Source organism: Erpetoichthys calabaricus, chromosome 6 (assembly GCF_900747795.2).
Source record: "Erpetoichthys calabaricus chromosome 6, fErpCal1.3, whole genome shotgun sequence".
In the NCBI taxonomy this organism is placed as follows: Eukaryota; Metazoa; Chordata; class Cladistia; order Polypteriformes; family Polypteridae; genus Erpetoichthys; species Erpetoichthys calabaricus.
In genome coordinates this window covers 32,181,600-32,203,722 of record NC_041399.2, presented here as the reverse complement: position 1 = coordinate 32,203,722, position 22,123 = coordinate 32,181,600, and the positions used below count along the sequence as shown (strand labels likewise).

Sequence of the window (22,123 nt, the reverse complement as noted above, 5' to 3'; positions counted from 1 at the left end):
GACCGTTTATTTTGATTTACAGTATACGGAGCGTAAAAAACCCTAACCCTTAAACTATTTTCGTGTGTTCATTTCACAGTGGCGTAGTCGGCAGGATTAATTAAAGTCCGAACAATGACCGAAGGACAGGACCTGAACGCGGTCCTCAACGCGGTCGTCGCAGAGCTTCAGGCAGTGAAAATGGACGCAACTGCGACAAAAACAGAGCTCGCTGATATGAGGAGGCGGCTGGCGGCAGCAGAAGCAGTAAGACCTGAGCCCGCGAGGCCTTCTCCCCCTCCGATGTTAGCCCTTACGGGTGATGACGACATAGAGTCGTTTTTGGGCATCTTCGAGCGAACGGCTACCCGTAACCAGTGGCTGTGGGCTGAGTGGGCGTCCATCTTGGCGCCTTATCTGATGGGGCCCGCGCAGCGGGCTTATCACAACCTCCCCAAGGAGGAAGCCGCTCAATACGACCTCCTGAAGGCCGAAATTTATCAGCGCTACAGAGTGACCTCCGGCCAGCAGGCACGCGTCTGGCGGCAGTGGCGATTCGACCCAGCACTCCCGGCAGGAGCCCAGGCCTTTGTGTACTGGGGTAAGCTAGGGCGCTGGCTACGGCCAGATAAAAACCAGGCTCACCAGGTGGTAGAGCAAGTGGCATGCGAGGGGCTGATTTATGCTATGCCAGACTATCTCGCCCAGCAGGTCCGGAGGCTCCCGTTCAAGGATATGAATGGTCTTCTGGAGGTATTAGAGCGACAACTGGCGGTGACCCAACTTGGGGGTCTGATGGCTCCAGTTGGGGGTCCCAACAGGGACGGCCCGTTGTCCCCGAGCCCACTCGCCGCGCCGCTGAGGCTCCGGCCAAACCCAAGGAGCGGTAACTCGCGCTCCCGCGCTGTTTCAAGTGTGGGGAGCCGGGACACATGCTGCCAGCTTGCCCACTCAAACAGGAGCCCATGGACTGCAGCTGGACCCAAGAGGAAAGGTACTGTGCACTGTCTAATCCCCTCGTGGTTACTAATACAGCAGTGGTGTTATTGAATGGGCACTCGGTGGTGGCGATGTTTGATTCCGGGAGTAACATTACCATTGTTGCTCACCGTTATGTTTTACCGCGACAGTGGCTCGCCCAGCATCTGGGGGTCAAGTGTGTGCATGGAAAGACCAGGTCTTATAGGTCCGCAATGTGCTACATCTCCTGGGAAGGGACCCTGAAACGAATGATGGTTGCCGTAATGCCGGAGCTCCCCTTTTCAGTGATATTGGGACGGGACTGGTCTAACAATAAAAGCGGTAGAACTGTCACCACTCCCAAAACCGAACTGGGTCTAGTTATGGAAGGTCAGGAAGCCCTCCCAGCTGCTCTCACGCTGTGCACTTCAGCAAGCTTTGATGACGTAAGGGGCTCGGGGGAGCGCTCTTCGGTGCCGGACCTCAGCCCGGAAGTGACCTCGGGTGGAGTTCCGGAGCAGTCGAGTGCTCCCGCGGACCCAATAGTGGATACACTCAGGGGGTTATACATACAATATCGGTCTACCTCCGCGTCATTCAAAAGGGAACAATGGAACGACGATTCCTTAAAGTTTGCCAGAAATGCTATAGTGTCCTCTGATGACATATCGTCTATGGCTTCCACATCACACGGGCCCTACTTTGTACTGGAAAATGATTTATTGTATGGAGTGGCTGAGCATGAAGGCGAGGTACGGAAGTTGCTGCTAGTACTGCGGACTTACTGGCGGGAAGTCTGCACACTAGCTCACGCCCACCTCCTAGGCACTGGAGAGGGTGAAACTCTGGTTTTATTGGCCCGGGATCAATGAGGAGGTCCGACATTTTTGTCAATCCTGCCCGGTTTGTCAACTATGACAGATTCCTCGGAGGGACCACGCTCCTCTGATCCCGATTCCCCTTATAGATATACCCTTTGAATGGACCGGTGTCGATCTAGTGGGACCCCTGGAACCCTCGGTGCGTGGTTATAAATATATTTTAGTAACGGTGGACTACGCAACTCGATACCTCGAGGCGGTTCCCTTGTGAGCTGCTAATACAAAAAACATCGCACGGGAATTGGTAGGACTATTTTCCCGGGTGGGCATACCCAGAGAAATCCTCACGGATCAGGGTACCCCCTTTACCTCAGAAACGTTCAGGGAAGTTGCCAAACTACTCCGGGTTAAGCATCTTAAAACATCCGTTTATCATCCCCAGACGGATGGACTAGTTGAGCGCTTCAACCAAACATTGAAGCAGATGCTCCGCAAAGTAGTCAGAGAGGATGGTAGAAACTGGGACCAGCTTTTACCACTAGTACTTTTCGCGTACAGGGAAGTGCCACAGGCCTCCACAGGGTTTTCCCCATTTGAATTATTGTATGGACGTCAACCCCGGGGCCTACTGGATATACTAAAAGAGGGATGGGAAGGGGAGGCCCATCCCTCCACCAATGTATTGGAATATATCGCGCAATTACGCGATAGATTGGAGAAAATTAGACCTTTACTGAAAGATCACATGTCCAAGGCTCAAGCAGCGCAGGTCCAGAATTATAACTGGAATGCATCTTTACGCAAATTCCGCCCAGGGGATCGTGTAATGGTGCTCGTGCCCACCTCGCACTCTAAATTGTTGGCTCATTGGCAGGGCCCATACGAAGTTAAAGAGAGAAAAGGACTCGTCGATTATCTGGTGAGCCAGCCGAATCATCGACCGAGTGAGAGGGTTTATCACATTAACCTTCTGAAACCGTGGAGAGAACGGGAACCTGACCCTCCTCCTGGCCCTACTCTCTCCCTTTTCTCAGAAAATACACCCCTTAACTTCGGCTCCAATTTGATGCCCCAACAACAACAAGAGCTCGAAAGGGCCATCTTGTCTGTCCCGGAGGTGGTCAGCGAGGCACCTGGCCGGACCTCATTGATTAAGCACGACATTGTGACAGCCCCAGGGGTGGTTGTCAGGGAACGGCCCTACTGCCTCCCTGAGGCGAAACGTGCTGAAGTGGAGCTAGAGGTTCAACGGATGTTGGACATGGACATCATCGAGGAGAGCCATAGCCCTTGGTCTAGTCCTATCGTCCTCGTCTCCAAGCCGGACGGGTCGTGGAGGTTTTGCAACAACTTCAGACGCCTTAATCAGGTCTCGAAGTTCGATGCCTATCCCATGCCCCGGGTGGATGAGCTCCTAGAGAGATTGGGGATGGCCCGCTATCTGACTACCCTTGACATGACGAAGGGGTATTGGCAAATTTCCTTAACGGCGTCCGCGAAAGAAAAAACAGCATTCAGTACCCCTAGCGGTCACTGGCACTATAAGGTACTCCCATTTGGACTGCACGGGGCACCAGTGACATTTCAACGTCTGGTTGATTGAGTGCTTCGACCCCACCAATCCTATTGTGCCGCCTACCTGGATGACGTGGTTATCTATTCCGGCACCTGGGAGGAACACGTAGTGCAGGTTTATACGGTTCTCCTGACGCTAGTGAAGGCTGGACTTCGTATCAACCCTCGAAAGTGCTACGTTGGGATGAACGAAACCCGCTATTTAGGCTACCTAGTGGGAGGAGGATTAGTCAAACCACAGTGCACTAAAATTAAAGACATCTTGGAATGGCCCTGTCCGATGGTCAAGAAACAGGTGCAAGCCTTCTTAGGATTGGCCGAGTACTACCGTCGGTTTGTGCCCCGCTTCTCTGAGAGAGCAGCACCCTTGACGGATCTCACAAAGAAGCGGGCTCCTTTTACTGTGGTGTGGACCAAAGAAGCGGACCGTGCTTTCTGTGACTTGAAATGGGCCCTTACCTCAGTACCAATTTTGCGCACTCCTAACTTTTCTTTACCATTTCTTCTCCAGACCGATGCTTCGGACATAGGTTTAGGTGCCGCGCTAAGCCAAAGCATCAATGGTGTTGAGCATCCTGTGCTGTACCTGAGCCGGAAACTGTTGGACCGGGAGACCAGGTATGTGGCGGTGGAGCGGGAAGCCTTGGTTATTAAATGGGCAGTGACCCACCTGCGGTACTACCTGTTGGGACGGGAATTCACATTGGTAACGGACCATGCCGCCCTCCAGTGGATGGCCCTGCATCGTGACTCGAATCCTCGTGTCACCAGGTGGTTTTTGGACCTGCAGCCGTTTAAGTTCACTGTCGTTTATCGTCGAGGCTCCCTGCAGGCCAACGCTGATGCTCTCTCCCGCATTCATGACCTCTCGGTTTGGGTCACCCGACCCGGTGGGTCTGGGCTAATGGGAGGGTCCTGTCACGTACGAGCGATTAGGGAGCAGCTGATCGACCCGGGTTGTTGCATAACACGTCCCGCGAGGGAGCTACGGCAGTGTACTAATCCCTGTCTCTTTACTTCCTCAGAAAGACTGAGGCGGCGGAGCCGTAAAGAGCGCCCGGACGTATCAAGAAAACGCACACTTCCGGGTGCCTTTGTAAACACTGAAGAGCCCTGATGACGTCAGACTCCCAGAAACCACCGCAACACTTCCCAGCATCCCTCCACGTTATTTCCTGTTCGTCATTATAAAATGTCCGTCTTTCCCTGCTGTATTTGTCAATTTTGAGTTGCTGAAACTGACTTGACCGTTTATTTTGATTTACAGTATACGGGGCGTAAAAAAACCCCAACCCTTAATCTATTTTCGTGTGTTCATTTCAATATATATATATATATATATATATATATATATATATATATATATATATATTCATATATATATTCAACTGTACAAAGACACATCCATGCATCAGGCACTGTAAGTAAGTTGCTCTCAGTTCGACAGCGATAGTGTGAGTTCAGCATGTGAAAGAAAAACATACTTTAGACTGCTCCTACTGTGAAGAGGTCCATTAAGACAGACAGACAGACAGACAGACAGACAGACAGACAGACAGACAGACAGACAGACAGACAGACAGACAGACAGACAGACAGATAGATAGATAGATAGATAGATAGATAGATAGATAGATAGATAGAAGAAATGATATTTGATTTTAAGAGACAGAAATCTGTATGTTCACCTATTGTAGTTCTGGGAGAGGAGGTTGAAATAGTGAATGAATATAAATACTTAGGAACTTACCTAGATAACAATCTTAACTGGAATACAAATACAAAAAAAATATTTTCTAAATGCAACCAGCGCTTATTTCTCCTCCATAAACTCAAACTATTTAAAGTAGACAAGGACCTCATGTTGTCCTTCTATCGTAGTATGATCCAGTCCGTGATCACTTTTAGTTTCATTGCCTGGTTTAATAGTCTGACAAACCAAAACTCAAAAAAGCTCCAGCAGATTACGAAGTATGCAGCTAAAGTTATTGGGGCTGATGTAGATGATTTGACTAGTGTGTGTCAGAGGGCAATGCTAAAGAAACTGGAAATCATCTCAACTGATGACAGACATCCATTACATGTAGAACTAAACTTCAGTAAATCAGGAAGGATAGTTGCTTTGAAAACCCACACAAATCGCTCCAGAAACTCCTTTCTTCCTAGTGCCATACGACTTTTCAATAAGAAATATCGGAGATAATGTTTAAGGTTTTGATATATATCCTGTTACCTTTTTTTTTTTTGGTATAAATATGTTTTATCTAACTGCCTTACCTTAACCTTTCTTATTTCTATTTGTCTGTTTTATTTCATTCTGTCTGTTACCTGTTATTAGATGCAACTGAGAAGGCAAATTTCATGTTTTCCTGTGTAAACATGACTAAATAAAGAAACCTAACCTAACCTAACCTAGATAGATAGATAGATAGATAGATAGATAGATAGATAGATAGATAGATAGATAGATAGATAGATAGATAGATAGATAGATAGATAGATAGATAGATATCAACAAGTAAAAGCTTCTTTTCAGCAAGCCTACTTAAAGCTTTAGGCTGTCTTGCATCAGAAAAGAGGCAGGAAAATTGTGTTTGACATATTAAGGTTACCAAGATGTGTTTAATTAACATTTAGACAGTCAAGTATCATAAATAAAATGTCTTTTTTTAACAAAATGTTGAAGAAGTGCTTCTGCCAGCAGTATGACTTCAGCTTTGTAAAACTGCAATCAAAATCCCATGATTCCTCAATTTTTTTCCCCTGGTTTAGCGCTTCGCCCGTTGCAAGATTCTCTTTGGCGCTAGATACTGGAGGATGTCCAAAAATAAAACCCATGTTACAATAATGGACTCAAGTAAAAAAAAAAAAATAAAAAAAAAATAAAAAGATTATGGAGCTTTTAAAGAAAAGCTCTTAAATATGATATCTCTACTCAAAAACATGTGTTAGGAGACTTAAATAGAGGTAATGAGAAAATCCATTAGGGAGCAAACATAACCACAAACACACCCACAGATTCACAAATTTGTGATTTTGCAACATGTTCTTTTTTCAGCTTTTCTTCTACAAATCTCTAAAATGACTGCATTCTTTCTGCTCTTCCTTTAGTGAAACACAAGACAGCTAATACATACGAGTATACCTGAACACTGTGGCAAAATTAACTAAGCTTAAGCTGCACTGTTAAAACATCTAATTAAAATTTTAACATAATTTACATTTATTTATCCTTTTATTGGGAACCGAACAGAGGTGCAGTGGTTAGTGCGGCATCTTCTAAATTCCAGAGTACTGGTTTCAGATACTGGCATTGCCACTCTCTGTAAGGAATTTGCATGTTCTGCCCATGCTTATGTGAGCTTTTCTCTGGATACTTGTTTCTTCACACTTCTTGAAGACATGAATTTTAGGTTAATTGGGAACTCTAAATTCACCTGAAATGTGAAAGTACACCCTAATATGTTTATTAATTTATTCATTTGTTTATATTAAGTAAAATGCAACTAGAAAAAATAAAACAGACTGGAGCTAGGGCTTCACCCTTAACCATTACCTTTGTATATCATTTATCCTTTCCTTTCCTATCTACTGTATATCTGCTGCTATGCAAAGCTTACTGTACAGTGGTCCCTTGATGGAGAGACAGGTCAGGTCAGGTTGGGGAGCATACACTGGTACAGTGTGTTGCTACACCCAGCACAATATGAAACAGCATGGGATCCTTTTCGGCAACCCCCCAGGCAGACACACGGTCCAGTCCCACCCTCCGGAAATGACCCTCTATCTGCCGCAGCCAACTGTTACCTAGGCGTCATTACGTGGTCCTCAACACTGAGGATCCTGTGAGCCAGATCACGCTAGGGGAATCACAACACCTGGCAGTAGTGCTGTAACTAATGCTCCTCACAATGCAGGTAATGTGCCTCATTCAAGACTCCGTGAGCAACTGCTCATTCGACACAAAGTCAAACTAGTGGTACCCAAAGATTCTCCGAAGAGACACAGTACTGAAGGAGTCCAGTCTTCGCCTCAGGTCACTGGATAACATCGATGTCTTGCAACCAAATAGCAAGACAAGAAGCACCAGGACTCTAAAGACTTGGACCTTCGTCCTTTTGCACAGATATTGGGAGCGCCACACACCCCTTTCCAGCAACCTCATGACCCCCCATGCTTTCTCAATCCATCTACTATCTACTACATAAGAGGAGTCACTGGAGACATGAATGTCACTGCCGAGGTAAGTAAACCTCTCGACAAGATCAACACTCTCTCCATAAACAGACACACGGCTGATGGCTGTGCCTAAGAGGTCATTAAAAGCCTGGATCTTGGTTTTTATCAGGACACTCGCAAGCCCAAACACTCAGACTCCTCACTCAGTCTCTCGAGAGCCCCAATCACAGCCCTCACTTACTACGCAAAGACCACAGCATTGTCAGCAAAGTCAAGATCAGAGAATCTTTCTTTGCCAACAGATACCCCACAGCCGCTGGACCCCACAAATTTGCCCAACACTAAGTCCATGCAAGCATTGAACAGAGTAAGAGCAAGAACACACCCCTGATGAACCCCAGAATCAACTGAGAAAAACACAGAGATTCTGCCTCCACTCTGCACAGCACTCACAGAAACAGTGTACAGGCCGGCAATGATATCCAGCAACCTTGAGAGGATCCTGAGAAGTCTCAGGGTGTCTCACAGGGCAGCTCGATCAACTGAGTCAAATGCTCTTACGAAAATCGACACAGGCTGCAAAGAAACTCTGCCGATATTCACGTTTGCGTTCCATGAGAACCCTCAGTGCCAGAATGCGGTTCATGATGGACTTCTTAGTGTAAAATCAGAATGCTCTGGTCACTGGTAGGTGAGCAAGTGATCACGGATCCTACTGAGGATGACCCTAGCAAGGACCTCACTCTACACTTAGAGCAGTGTTCTCCCCCTGTAGTTGCTGCAATCCAGGCGATCACCCTTCCCTTTACCGATAGGGACAACAAGTCCCGTTTTCCAGACAGTTGGGATGATGCCAGTGTCCCAAATGGAAGCAAAGATTACTTGCAATGCTAGGAGGACATCATTACCACCAGCCTGGAGAAGTTCACCCCGTATACTACAGATCCCTGCAGCCTGCCCTATCCTCAGCTGGGTCACCACCTGTGCAATCTCAGTGAGATTAGGAGGTTCACAGCTAATTGGAAGATCAGCCTCAAGAACTGTTGAGGAAGGATTGCAATTCATACCACTGTAATATTCCATCTTTAGTTTCTCTTGCTTAGCATTTTGTGGATCATTCTTTTAGAGTTTAGATTCTATTTATTTTTGTCTAGTGCTTAGAGTATTTAATGTTGATTAGTATTTTCAAATTGGACTTCTGTATCAGATTAAGAAGACTAAGAAGACCACCATAAACATTGCTGTTATGTTATTCAAGGGATTAGCACCAAAGTAATCAGGTTATTAGTTTTACATCTCAATAAACATAAAGAATATATAGGAATCTACTAAATATCCATCAAATTTACATGCCTTTGTTATTTTTTTTTTACAATGGTTATTCCAATAGATGCATTTTTACTACCACACTTAAAACACCACAGTCAAACATAAATTAATTCAGATGAGTTTAATTTTTTTTGTTACTGTACATGGTGATGCATGTTAGGGATCTGTGGCTGTGTGTGAGTTTTTAAATAAAAAATGTGCAGTTTAGGCTCTGTGAGTGCAGGTGCTGCAGTGGAACAGGGCAACTGCAGAATGTCTAATCTGGAAGTGAGCTGATTGCTTGATTAGCTCGGCTTTTCCACATCGGCACTCCACGGATCATAATTAGGAGTGCACACTTTGCAACATTAATATACTGTAAATTAGTATGCATTAGTATATAAGAGCCTAAGTTAGAAACAACAGGGAAACGGAAAAGAAAAGTGAAAAAGTTTGGAGGTTAAAGGAAAAGAATGAGAAAATAAAGACAGGGTCAGGACCATGGCAGAGCAAGTGCTGGAGTGATTAGGGAAGCAGTTGGAACGATGCCCCAGGTTGAGCAAGCAGGTGGTGTTCATGATAGTAGGGTCACTCCTGCTGAATGCCCAGAGAATATGAGCAACCAACTGTTCTGGGATGTCTCACAGAATGTCAAGGGATGGTGGCAGGGACTGTGTTTGTCAGAATGCACACCTTCTCTCACTAAGGAGACCGAAAAGAGTAAGCAAAGAAGACACTGATTTTAGAAAGAGGAACAGTGGCTCATGAGTGGTGTTTAAAGTGATAGAGCTTGACTTTGTTTTAACCTTGGATTTTTAACCATTTGCATTTTAACCTCCACTTGAGCACTGTTTTATGGATTATTTATTTATTGGAAGACTGCACTGCACTTTATTGTTTGAACATGGTGTAGAAATAAAAGCACTGAACACTTTGCAACATCTCTTGCTGTGTTGTGTCTGTCCTCATTGCCCAGTCCATCCTCAGTTGTGACTATTAATGTCCCAGGTTCAAGAATGAATATGCCAGGTGTGAGCAGCCTGGGCACCATGCTGTATTCAAACAATTTTACCCATAGTTTGATACTGCCTTTGCTGATGGAGGTATCTTTATTTGCTTGCTAATGTTATACATGAATGTCAGTTATGGGGATTTCTTCCTTTATAAGGGATTCAGTCACCACACATAGCTAAAATCATATGTGAACCATATTTTGCAGTGAACTGTGAATGCACGACTGAGGCAGGCGAAGTTGTTTTTCATTCAGGTATGAGATGAAAGCTGTAACTACTATTTGTGATAATATTAGTATCACATGTGTATCGATATTGTCAGGTATTTCTTGGTAATGACCCTAATTAAAAGGAAAGGCATTGTGCATGGACATGAAGTGAACAGCTACAAACAGGGTGAGTTAGATTAAAAAATATCTTACAACTCTATTAAGACAGAAACCTGCTAATAATGATGTCAACAGTACATGATCATTAACCAAAAGAAGCTATATATGACTAATGAAAAACCATTATACCATAATCTACCTAGCATTAGCTACTGAAGTTAACACAATAATACTTATTTAAGAACAGTTCATGTTTTGTTCTGATCTTTAACAAATATTATATGCAGTTTTTAAAATTGTGAGCATTTACTTGCTTTCTAAGTTATTCAATTAGAATTACTCATCACAAACACTCCAAACTGGCAATAACAATATCATTTTGTTGAACATTGGGCGTTTGGAACATTTCCTGACTGACTCATTTAATGACATGCTGAGGCCCAGCCAACATCACTGCTGAGTGAAGTGATATTTCCATAAATGTGTTTGTTATAATATATTTTTATCATTTTTTGCAAACATAACTACTGATAAGAGACAAAGAAAAGATATCAGTAACATTAAACACATAATCAAAGAAGGAAGAATTAATCACATAAAAAATTAGCCATATAGTTCTAGAAAAGCTATGTGAATATATATATATATCTTAAAATTGTGTTTTATTCCTAAGCTTTCAAAAACCCGCCAGATGTCATCATCAGAGGAAAATGATTAGACATACAGGAATTAATGGCAATATATAGATGGTGAAGGGTGGGGATTGGGTTAGGGTGGTTGTAAGGGGGTTGGGGGTGGATTAGTAAGGTGGGATTCGGAAGGTGTTGGTCATAAAGTCTTTTTTTTTTTTTATTTAGATGTTCTTCTTTTTAAGCCTGCATATGCTGGGTTCAAGTCCAAGTGTCTGTTAATGGTGTTTTCATTAGAGAGCCACAATTCAGCCAACTCTCTGGCACTCCTAGTGTTGGCCCTGAATTTTACTTTCACAGTGTCTCAGTTAAACATGTGTCCGGTGGAACTTAAATATGTGTAAATCAGTGATTGCAGGTCTTTCCTTCTGATGGTACTGCAATGTTCCTGTATATATGTTGCAAGTCTTTTAGATGTTTATCCCATGTATACAGCTGGGCATGCATTGCATGGAATGCTGTAAACTGCATTTCTTGTCTCTGTGGTTGACTGTTTTGCTTTTAGCATTGAAAAGGACAGTCCGTAAAGTTTTTGTCGGTTTGTGCGGTATCTTGATCCCAGATCTGGACAGGGCGCATGCTGTACTTTCTGACATGCCACAATGATAAGGGAGGGTGTGGTATGTGCAGAGGGGTACTGAGCTGGAGTCGACTACTGAGGTCTGCGGTGTCTCTTATATAGGCATTGTTTAATAAATGTCTTCGGGTAGCCATTTGATGTGAATAGACGAAAAAAGATGTATTTCATTCTTTTTTGTGTCCATTGTGTTATAATAGGCGTTAATCCTTTTGAACAGAGTTAACAGTGGTGTCCTTATTTAATTGTGTCATTGAGTTAAAGGAGTGAATGGATGAGAACTACATGTCTCTGAATGGAAAAAATAAAAATATTACTTATTGGGTGCAACAATTTTCTGTCACTTTTTAGCTTAGTTGGAATTACCATTAGTGTCTCTGAATCAGCAAGTAATTCAGGCGTCTACTTTGACATGTCTTTTAAAAAAAATACATTAAAAAACTGTCTAGGATATGTTTTTTCTATCCTAAAAATATTTGAAAATTAAGATGTTTTCTAAATAACCCAATCCTATTGATTACTGCAATGTATTATTCACTAGATATTCAAATCATTCTTTATGCATCTTTCATTTAGTTTGAATTACTGCTGCAAGGATCATTACAAGGACTAGAAAGTCTGAACACATAACTCCAGTTATCAAGTCCTCACACAGGCTCCCAGTTACGTTTAATTTTAAAATCATCTTTGTAACATATAAAGCATTAAACGCCTAAAGCATTGCTTATTTATATGAACTTATCATTTCTTGCAAATCAGATCACGCACTATAATCTCAAGATACCAATCTATTTAAGATTCTATGGATAAATAAAATAACAGTGATAGGTCAAGCTTTTAATTAAAAGGCCTGAAAGTTGTGGAATGACCTACCTGCTTATATAAGAGATGCTCCGTGTTTCTCAGTTGTCTCAGGTTTTAAATTCACGCTGAAAACTCGCAACATTAGTCTGGCATATGCGACTAGAACTGATGATTAGTCTTTGTTTGTTATTCATTTGTACAAAAATATAACTTAACCCTCCTCTATTCTGATTGCCTTCTCGGTATTCTGTTGTGGCTTTGCTGCAACTGCTCTACTGCCAAATTGTTTTCCTGCCAATGGAAAAGTCATATCAGACAATGGGATCCTTGGAATTATAGGATGAAAATATTCTGTCATCAGACTAGATGGTCCAGCACAGACTCTACTACACAATGCCCAGGTTGGGGTTGGTAGCTAGTTGGCTGGACTGTATCAGACTTTGTCTGTTATAACTGATCTTGAACCCCAGAGAAATTTATTTTCTCTATGGATGCTGCTGACTAGAGCTTTTGTTTGTCTCTCCTCTGCTGTCAACTGGCCATAGATGAAAAATTAATCAATGAACAGATATTACTGGATTCCATTTATGTTAATCAGCTTGTGTATACATTGTTTTCCGTCTTATTTGAATAAATCATTGTCATCATGTGTATTAATTCTTTATTTAGTAAATTAATTCTTACATTGTACATGAGAACTTGACATAGCGCTCAGCGCCTGCTCCCAATGAAAAACGCTATACAACAATAAACTGAATTGAATTGAATTGAACAAATAGCCTAGAGAATGTGACCTAAGTGACAAGTTATACTTCCAGGTAGAATATTGTCATTTACTCTCTATAAGAGGATTTAATGATGTTGATAATAACAAAATTATATTAATCTATTTTATTATACATCTCCTTTTCTAGCAAGGCTTAAAAAAGAATGTTTCTGCACACCAGAGATTAGTACTTAATCAAATACATCATACTTCAGCACTAATAATCTTTTGCAGCTGTTGATTGCAATCTGTTAACTCAGTAGTGTAAAGAAAAATACAAGAAAAGCATTGTTTTGTTTAACTCTTTTGTTTTACTTGGCACAAGTCCACAAAATTCATAACATGCAAATATGCCAAATGTTTAAGTTGAATGCCTTTGGGCTAGTGTTATTCATATGCTAGAGTACAGTATGTGTGACTGCATATCTGCCTAAAATTTTCTATCACATACAATACTTAAAAGAACCTTCTTCTTTTACCCATCTGTATTAATATTGGTTTGTTAAATTAACATTATATTGTAGTTATGAATCCAGATTATCAAACAAAACAGTATATAACAGTATGGAGTACAGATATCTGTAATACATTATAAATGTACTATATTTTACATGACAAATTTATTTGGTTGGTCTTGGTGAATCGAAAAAAAAAGTATAGAATTTAACAACTGGCAAATGTACTGAACATCACTGGCAAAACAATAATTTGACTTTCACTTCATATTTCAACAAAACTACCTTAAAAATCATATAAAATATTATGAAAAGTTAAGAAATATCAATTTAAGGGCAGGAGAGGAAGTTAACTTCCCATAAATCATTCTCTGCTTCCAAGAGATTTGGTGCAGCTACAAGGATGACATTCATTATGCACAGTAAATACACAGGAAGTGATTAAGAGATAATTTCTATAAATTGTTCGCAAGTCTTTGTTTCTATAAGACACAGATCAAGGCAGAAAAATGAAAAACAAGCTCTGTCACTCTGTCCTAACTCTGAAGCTTTAGACTGCATTAAAGTACCAGGTTTCTGCTACTTAAGTCCTTACCAAAAAAGGAAAATTTACAGTCATTACGCACTTAGCAAATATATACAAATGGCTCACATTTGAAGCATCATGCATCAGTCAGACTAATTCAATAGGTGTGTATGGTTCACAGAGGCTTACAAGATTCAAAAAAGGTATTTAACTGAAAGAAAATACTCACTGTTAGTTGCTGGTTCAGGAAAAGATGATTTTTGTCCACTCCAGCCTTTGTTCTCAGACTGTAAAATTCAAAACAGATAAAGGGGACCAAAGAAGAACATATTATATGGAAAAGAAACATCAATTATTAAAACAACAGTTATTATAGTGCTTGTGAAATGACAATTAGTTTGTCCTTAAAATGTATTTGAAGAAGCAATACATATTTTACAAACAAAAAAGTGAAATTCTTTTTTACTTAGCTAACAGCTTAGTTGACCCAATAGTGTATCTGTTTAATTATGTGACTAGAAAATTTGTGTGAAAGTGTTTTATAATGAGATTGACATACATTCGTGTAAAGAAGTGCTAAATGGACTGTAGCTTACATCCATTTTCCAACCCGTTGAATCCGAACACAGGGTCACGGGGGTCTGCTGGAGGCAATCCCAGCCAACACAGGGTGAAAGGCAGGAACCAATCCCGGGCAGGGTGCCAACCCACCGCAGATGGACTGTAGCTTGTTTTTTCAATACTGACCTTAAGTGTATGTACCAACTTAAAGTTGGTAATGCTCTTCTTATTAATACATTAGTGTAACACATAGAGTACCAAGCACTTATGTATATTTACTTCAAGCACTGCTTTGCACATACACTCACACCTGCGAACTTTAAATGAGGACTACACAAAACTGACAAAAAACACGAAAAGAAATACTTTACTTGAGTGAACGTCATAAAAAAAGTAAAAATCACAAACATTAACTAATGATAATAATAATAGTATATAATCATATTTCACATTATTCCCATTGATTACCCATTTCAACTCAAAATAATAAACTTTCCTATAAATGTACTGTACATCTCTCAACCAAGTAATATAGGCATAATTTTTAGATTATTGTAGCACTTGATCTCCTTCAAGAGATGTTAAATCATTGTTTTTTGCAATTAATTTTAATTGATTCCACAAAAATATTCCTCCATTTCTTAGAAAAACAAACCTTGGTAATTGCCTCTTATGATGATAAAATGTATGGCAAATGAATGCAAAAAAACCCTTGCTGAACAACAAAATAATCAGTTACAATGCAAATATAAAGTAGATTCTGGCCAGGTTTTCAGTTTCTGTTTATGGTGCTTTTTGTGTGAGACATGCATGTTCTGCTTGTTTCCAAATGGACTTTTGTTCTAGGATTTTCATAAACGTCAATATAAAGACATGCTAATAGGTCGACTGATACCATGCAACAGCCTAGCATTACATCTTGAGTGAATACTTGTTGAGCCATAAGGATTGTCCTGCATACAGACAAATTCTTAACAAAATATATAGATATGTGTTCTCAGATCACAAAAATGAAACACTATGGACCAAGACATGAAATTTATATTTAGAGCATAAATGTTTCCCCTTTGGGTGGGACTGAACTGGTTAGAAAGTCACGGTGAAATGCAAGACTTGCCTGTTCTTTAGGTTTAAGTTGTCACATATTTGTGTATGGGAGACAACTTCCAGGCACGCCTTCTGGTAATTGCACTCCAAACCAAAGGGTGCCACTGTTACATAATGCCCATTCTCTTCCTCCCACTGCAAAATGGATGATTGATAGACATTTCTCCTCTGACATCTTCCGGCCTCCTGAACCCTTCTCTTTCACTCCACCATCCTAAAAGCCGTTTCTTTTGCCATCCTGCAGTTAGTCCATTGAGACTTCCATTTGATGAAGGTGTACCTACATTTTTGCATGTTTTTGTTTTTCATTTATCACCTCAATTATATGGGGATCACCTTCGGGTGCTCCAACCCTTTATCACTTTTCTTGTGGTTTATTACAGAGTTGTAGTTGGTCTGATTTTCAACCGGTATGATGAAACAGGTGGATATGACAAAAATTGTGGCAGTACTGAATGAGGAAGAGGCTCACAATGAAGCCACACCGGACCCCTGACAAGAACGGGCACCAGAACCATCCCAGGTACTGCTACTGCTTTGCCCAAGGAATGACACTGAAATTTATTTTCCTATCTTTGACTGAATGGCTACCAGACATCACTGGAAGCGTGTAGAATGGCTGCAGATACTGGCAGCATTCCCGATGGATGAGGCTTAATGGGCTTATTATGACCTTAACGAATGACCAATTCAAATCTGAGGTCTTCCCTAGGTACAGAGTAAAAACAGACCCACATACAAGACAATGTCAGGAGTGGCGTTTTGGCCCAGAATGGCTGGCATGTTCCCAGGCTTTTAAGCTCTGGGAGAAACTTGTGCAGTAGTTAAAACCAAAAGCGAACAACTCAATGAAAATTGTAGAGATCATGGCTTGTGACCACCTCCCTCAGCCTCTCACTTGGCCTGTCTGCAGGCACACCTGATAAAATATGGAGACGCTCATCGACACCCTTGAGGATCACACAGTGGTCCTGTAAAACAAGCGATGAAAACTGCCCGATCATTGCCACAAACCCTGGACAGGATGTGTCACCAAAACTTAGCACAAACTTTGGACATGGAACCAACAACCCAGAGAAAGCAGAAGACCCCACCACCCCTATGCTGTTTCAAATGCAGGAAGGTTGGTCACATCATCCCTAGCTACCAGCCAATGAATTGTAGCTGGGTGCGAGGAGAAAAGTATTGTGTACTTGCCAAACCTCTTTCCCTCTTTCTGTGATCACTTTCCTAGGGAACACTAGGAAACATAAGGGTGGCTACAATGCATAGTCTACCCTAACTTGTCATACGTGGGCAGGACATGTCACAAAGTAGTAGCAGAACAGCACAAAACACACTGGGTGATTCAATGGGCCTAGCTATGATCACATGGCCACTAAATATGACATGAGCAATGTACCACCAACTCATACTGATGCTTCTACAGAAGTGGCAGGAGGGCTGTCATGGACTAAAACTCTGCCCAAAGAAGTCACTCTTGATCTGCTCTCAGATTTACAATTTCAATTTAGGCAAACAACGGCTTCTTTTAATAGAGAACAATGGTATGGCAAATTCTTAAAAGTTTTTCAAAAATATTTTTTTTTTGGTATTTCGTACAATTTATTAATTCCTGTTGGGAAATGCATTCGTCCTTACTGAGGGACAGCATACTGCTCACTCCATGCCACTTGGACACCACTTTGTTATTAAGAATGATTTACTATATCGAGTAGTGGAACATAAGGGAGCAATGTAGTCATTTATGCTAGACCCAAAAGCCTTCTGGTGGCAGGTTTGTGATCTATGCACACATTGATCTCTTAGGTGCCCACGTTATGTTTGACAAAACAGCAGAAGTTTAGATCCAATTCTATTGGCTGCAAATTAACAAGGAGGTTTGCCACGATAGCAATTTTTGTCTGGAATGTCAATTGTGGCAGATTCCTATGAAGGGCTGCTCTCCTCTTAATCCCATACCATTCATTGACATACCTTTTCAGTGCAATGTGGTAGACTTAGTAGGGCCTCTCAAACCCCCTTGACATTCTGGTCCTTGTGGATTACGCTACATGATATCCTGATGCTATTCCCTTGAGACAAGTCAATTCCAAAAACATTGCATGGAAACTTATAAGGATCTTTGCGTTAGTTGGCATCCCTAAAGAAGACCTTATGGATCAGGGAACACCTTTTACCTGGGAGACATTCAGGGAATGATGCCAAGTTACTCAATACTAAGCACTTAGTTTAGTGGAGCAGTTTAATCAAATGCTCAAACAAGTGCTAAGCGAGATGGTCAGCAAGGATGGTTTTATCTGCGTACCGGGAAGTCCCACAAGCCTCCACGGATTTCTCAACGTTTGAGTTACTACACGGATGACAGCCATGGGGATTACTAGATATTCTAAAAGAAGGGTGGAAAAGTGACATCCTTGAGTATATTGTTCAGTTACACAACTGATTCGACAAAATTAGACCTATACTAAAAACAAACATGGAGTAAGTGCAAGGAGCACAGACCCGTATATATAGTCATGGTATGACACTACGTGAGTTAAATCCTGGGGATCGAGTCATGGTTCCCACTTCCCACTCTACATAATTAGCCCATTGGCAAGGGCTTTACAAAATTAAGGAGAGGTAGGTACTGGTTGAAACAACCAAATTGACGTCCAGCACAAAAATTTTATGAAACTGTGGAAGAAACAGGATCCAAATCCCTACTATAATCAACCATGTTCTTTCACTTTAAAGTCACAACTTAATTTCTGTTCTGATGCCCAAACAACAACAAGAGTTTGAAGCAGCAATCCTGTCTAAATCTGTAGAGGAGAATGAATAGCCTGAAAAGAACACAGATTGCGCAAGACAGCAAAACTGACCCAGGTGTGATCGTCAGAGAACGTCTGTATTCACTCCCAGCAGCAAAACAAGCTGAGGCAGAATTTCAGATCAAATGAATGCTAGGACTTGGTGTTAATGAGGAGAGTTTCAGTCCCTGGTCTAGCCCCATCATTTTGGTCCTAAAGCCAGATAGCAGTTGGCGCTTCTGCAATAATTTCAGCCAGCCTCAATAAATGTCACATGCTGCAAATAGACAAAATCCTTGAGTAGCTTGGAAAGACTCAATATTTGACAACCTTTGACATGAAGAAAGGCAAATTCCTTTAATGGCAGTATCATATTCTCCCACTTGGTTTGCATGTAGCACCAGCCACCTTCTAACATCTGGTGGATAGAGTACTACTGCCCCTACAACTCCTACAGTGCCGCTTGAGTGATATCGTCATTTGAAGAAGATGTATCCACCTCAGTTACAGTAATCCCTCCTCCATCGCGGGGGTTGCGTTCCAGACCCCCCCGCGAAAGGTGAAAATCCGCGAAGTAGAAACCATATGTTAATATGGTTATTTTTATATTGTCATGCTTGGGTCACAGATTTGCACAGAAACACAGGAGGTTGTAGAGAGACAGGAACGTTATTCAAACACTGCAAACAAACATATGTCTCTTTTTCAAAAGTTTAAACTGTGCTCCATGACAAGACAGAGATGACAGTTCCGTCTCACAATTCAAAGAATGCAAACATAACTTCCTCTTCAAAGGAGTGCGCATCAGGAGCAGATAATGTCAGAGAGAGATTGAGGAAAGCAAACAAATCAATAGGGCTGTTTGGCTTTTAAGTATGCGAAGCACCGCGGCACAAAGCTGTTGAAGGCGGCAGCTCACACCCCCTCCGTCAGGAGCAGACAAAGAGAGAGAGAGACAGAGAGACGGAGAAAAACAAACAATCAAAAATCAATACGTGCCCTTCGAGCTTTTAAGTATGCGAAGCACCGTGCAGCATGCCGCTTCACGAAGCAGCCGCACAGAAGGTAGCAACGTGAAGATAATCTTTCAGCATTTTTAGACGAGCGTCTGTATCGTCTAGGTGTGCGAACAGCCCCCCTGCTCAATCCCCCTACGTCAAGATCAGAGAATGTCAGCGCAAGAGAGAGAGAGAGAAAAGTTGGGTAGCTTCTCAGCCTTCTGCCAATAGTGTCCCTTGTATGAAATCAACTGGGCAAAGCAACTGAGGAAGCATGTACCAGAAATTAAAAGACCCACTGTCTGCAGAAATCCGTGAACCAACAAAAAATCTGCGATATATATTTAAATATGCTTACATATAAAATCCGCGATAGAGTGAAGCTGTGAAAGGCGAAGCGCGATATAGCGAGGGATTACTGTACTGTATATGTGAATCATCACTCTTGTGGTTTATTACAAAGTACATACCTCCACTCTTCCTCCAATAAATAAATTACTATGTAACTGGTGAGCTAAATAAAGTTAAAGGTAACACAGGTTGCAAATTCTGTGGAAACTCTGTGGAACTGGGCAAAACAACACTTATAAACATGTTTTAAGGATATGATGAGAATGCTGAAACACTATATGGAAACGATTTGAGAAGAAGCATTATGGAATATCCCTTTTCTTAATGAACATCTTTACTTAAAAAACGGTTTCTTTCACTTGCCTCCCTCCCTACCATGTCATGCTTATTCTTTTATTTCATTTGTTTCTATTGGTACTTGACCAACAAGCTTATCAGGTTTTACTGAGCTGGCACTTCATAAAGAGGCAAACAAATGAAACTTACAAGGTCTTGTTAATTATAAGACTGGCTTTTTCTTCAAATTCACCATCTCAGCAAAATTAAAAGACTCTTTGTTTAAATAAGTTCAGTAATTCTGGCTATGATTCTTTGTAAACAATGGATAAGGAAGGTTACAAAAATATTACTGATGAGTCTAAAACTATAATTATAGTGAAACTAGTATAATAGCCCCAAGCTGTGACATGACAATAAACAATATTGTTTTACTCTTTTCCAGAAATTCATGTATACGTCATAACTCAATTCTAGTCTTTCAAATAGGCAATCTTTAACAACATTATTTTATCTAAACATGGATTTACTCCAAAATTAAGTAATACAAAATATTTTATTTATTGAAGTGTTCCACTTATATATGCCACTCTGAACAAACAGTAACCAAATAAAACAAATTCACCCAAGTACTAAACCCCATACAGAAATGCTATATAAATGTTTCTAGACTTCTCTAGCGCCTTCAACACAATGATGGGAGTAGATTCATACCTGGTGGCATGGATCGTGGACTATCTTAAAGACAGACCTCAGTATGTGCGTCCAACACAACTCGGAGTCCTGCCACATGCAAAAGTTCGCTGATGACACTGCTATCGTGGGCTGCATCAGGAGTGGGCAGGAGGAGGAGTATAGGGACCTAATCAATGACTTTGTTAAATGGTGCGACTCAAACCATCTACACCTGAACACCAGCAAAACCAAGGAGCTGGTGGTGGATTTTAGGAGGTCCAGACCCCTCATGGACCCCGTGATCATCAGAGGTGACTGTGTGCAGATGGTGCAGACCTATAAATACCTGGGAGTGCAGCTGGATGATAAATTAGACTGGACTGCCAATACTGATGCTCTGTGTAAGAAAGGACAGAGCCAGTTATACTTCCTTAGAAGGCTGGCGTCCTTCAACATCTGCAATAAGATGCTGCAGATGTTCTATCAGATTGTTGTGGCAAGCGCCCTCTTCTACGTGGTGGTGTGCTGGGGAGGCAGCATTAAGAAGAAAGACGCCTCACTCCTGGACAAACTGGTGAGGAAGGCAGGCTCTATTGTTGGCATGGAGCTGGACAGCTTGACATCTGTGGCAGAGCGACAGGCACTAAGCAGGCTCCTATCAATTATGGAAAATCCACTGCATCCACTAAACAGTGTCATCTGTAGACAGAGGAGCAGTTTCAGCGACAGACTGCTGTCACTGTCCTGTTCCACTGATAGACTGAGGAGATCGTTCCTCCCCCAAACTATGCGACTCTTCAATTCCACCGGGGGGGGGCGGTAAACGTTAACATTATATAAAGTTATTGTCTTTTTTTACCTGCATTATTTTCAATCTTTAATTTAATATTGTTTTCTTGTATCAGTAAGGTGCTGCTGGAGTATGTGAATTTCCCCTTGGGATTAATAAAGTATGTATGTATGTATGTATGTATGTATGTATGTATGTATGTATGTATGTATGTATGTATGTATGTATGTATGTATGTATCTATCTATCTATCTATCTATCTATCTATCTATCTATCTATCTATCTATCTATCTATCTATCTATCGAATAATTTGAATGTTGCCTGTGTTGTCTATATGAAAAAGGCATGTAAGCCCATTTCTTACAATTCTTTATCCATACTGTTTAGTATATTGCATTGCATAATTGTTCGTAGGTGTCTTCGCTTTCATCCAATCATGGCATTGCCCCTCTCCTTTCTCCCTCTAATCCAGAAAACAGTTTCTGGAGGTGCACCTACCTACCTATCTATCTTCCTGATAAGCCTAAAGAACCAAAATGAAAATGAAATCTCCAATCACTGTTCAACAAGGAAACCTGCTGCTTCCT

The 22,123-nt window shown here is 41.5% G+C and overlaps 1 protein-coding gene across 5 annotated transcripts in view; it reads right to left on the bottom strand.

Moving 5' to 3' along the window:
• The window catches only part of stau2 (staufen double-stranded RNA binding protein 2), a 368,617-nt gene that overhangs the window by 180,703 nt on the left and 165,791 nt on the right, over positions 1–22,123 (bottom strand). For all 5 annotated transcript variants that reach the window (XM_028803455.2, XM_028803458.2, XM_028803457.2 and 2 more), the window contains one exon: positions 14,211–14,268. In XM_028803455.2, coding sequence (XP_028659288.1) covers positions 14,211–14,268 — 58 coding nt within the window. The remainder of the gene's footprint in view (positions 1–14,210; positions 14,269–22,123) is intronic.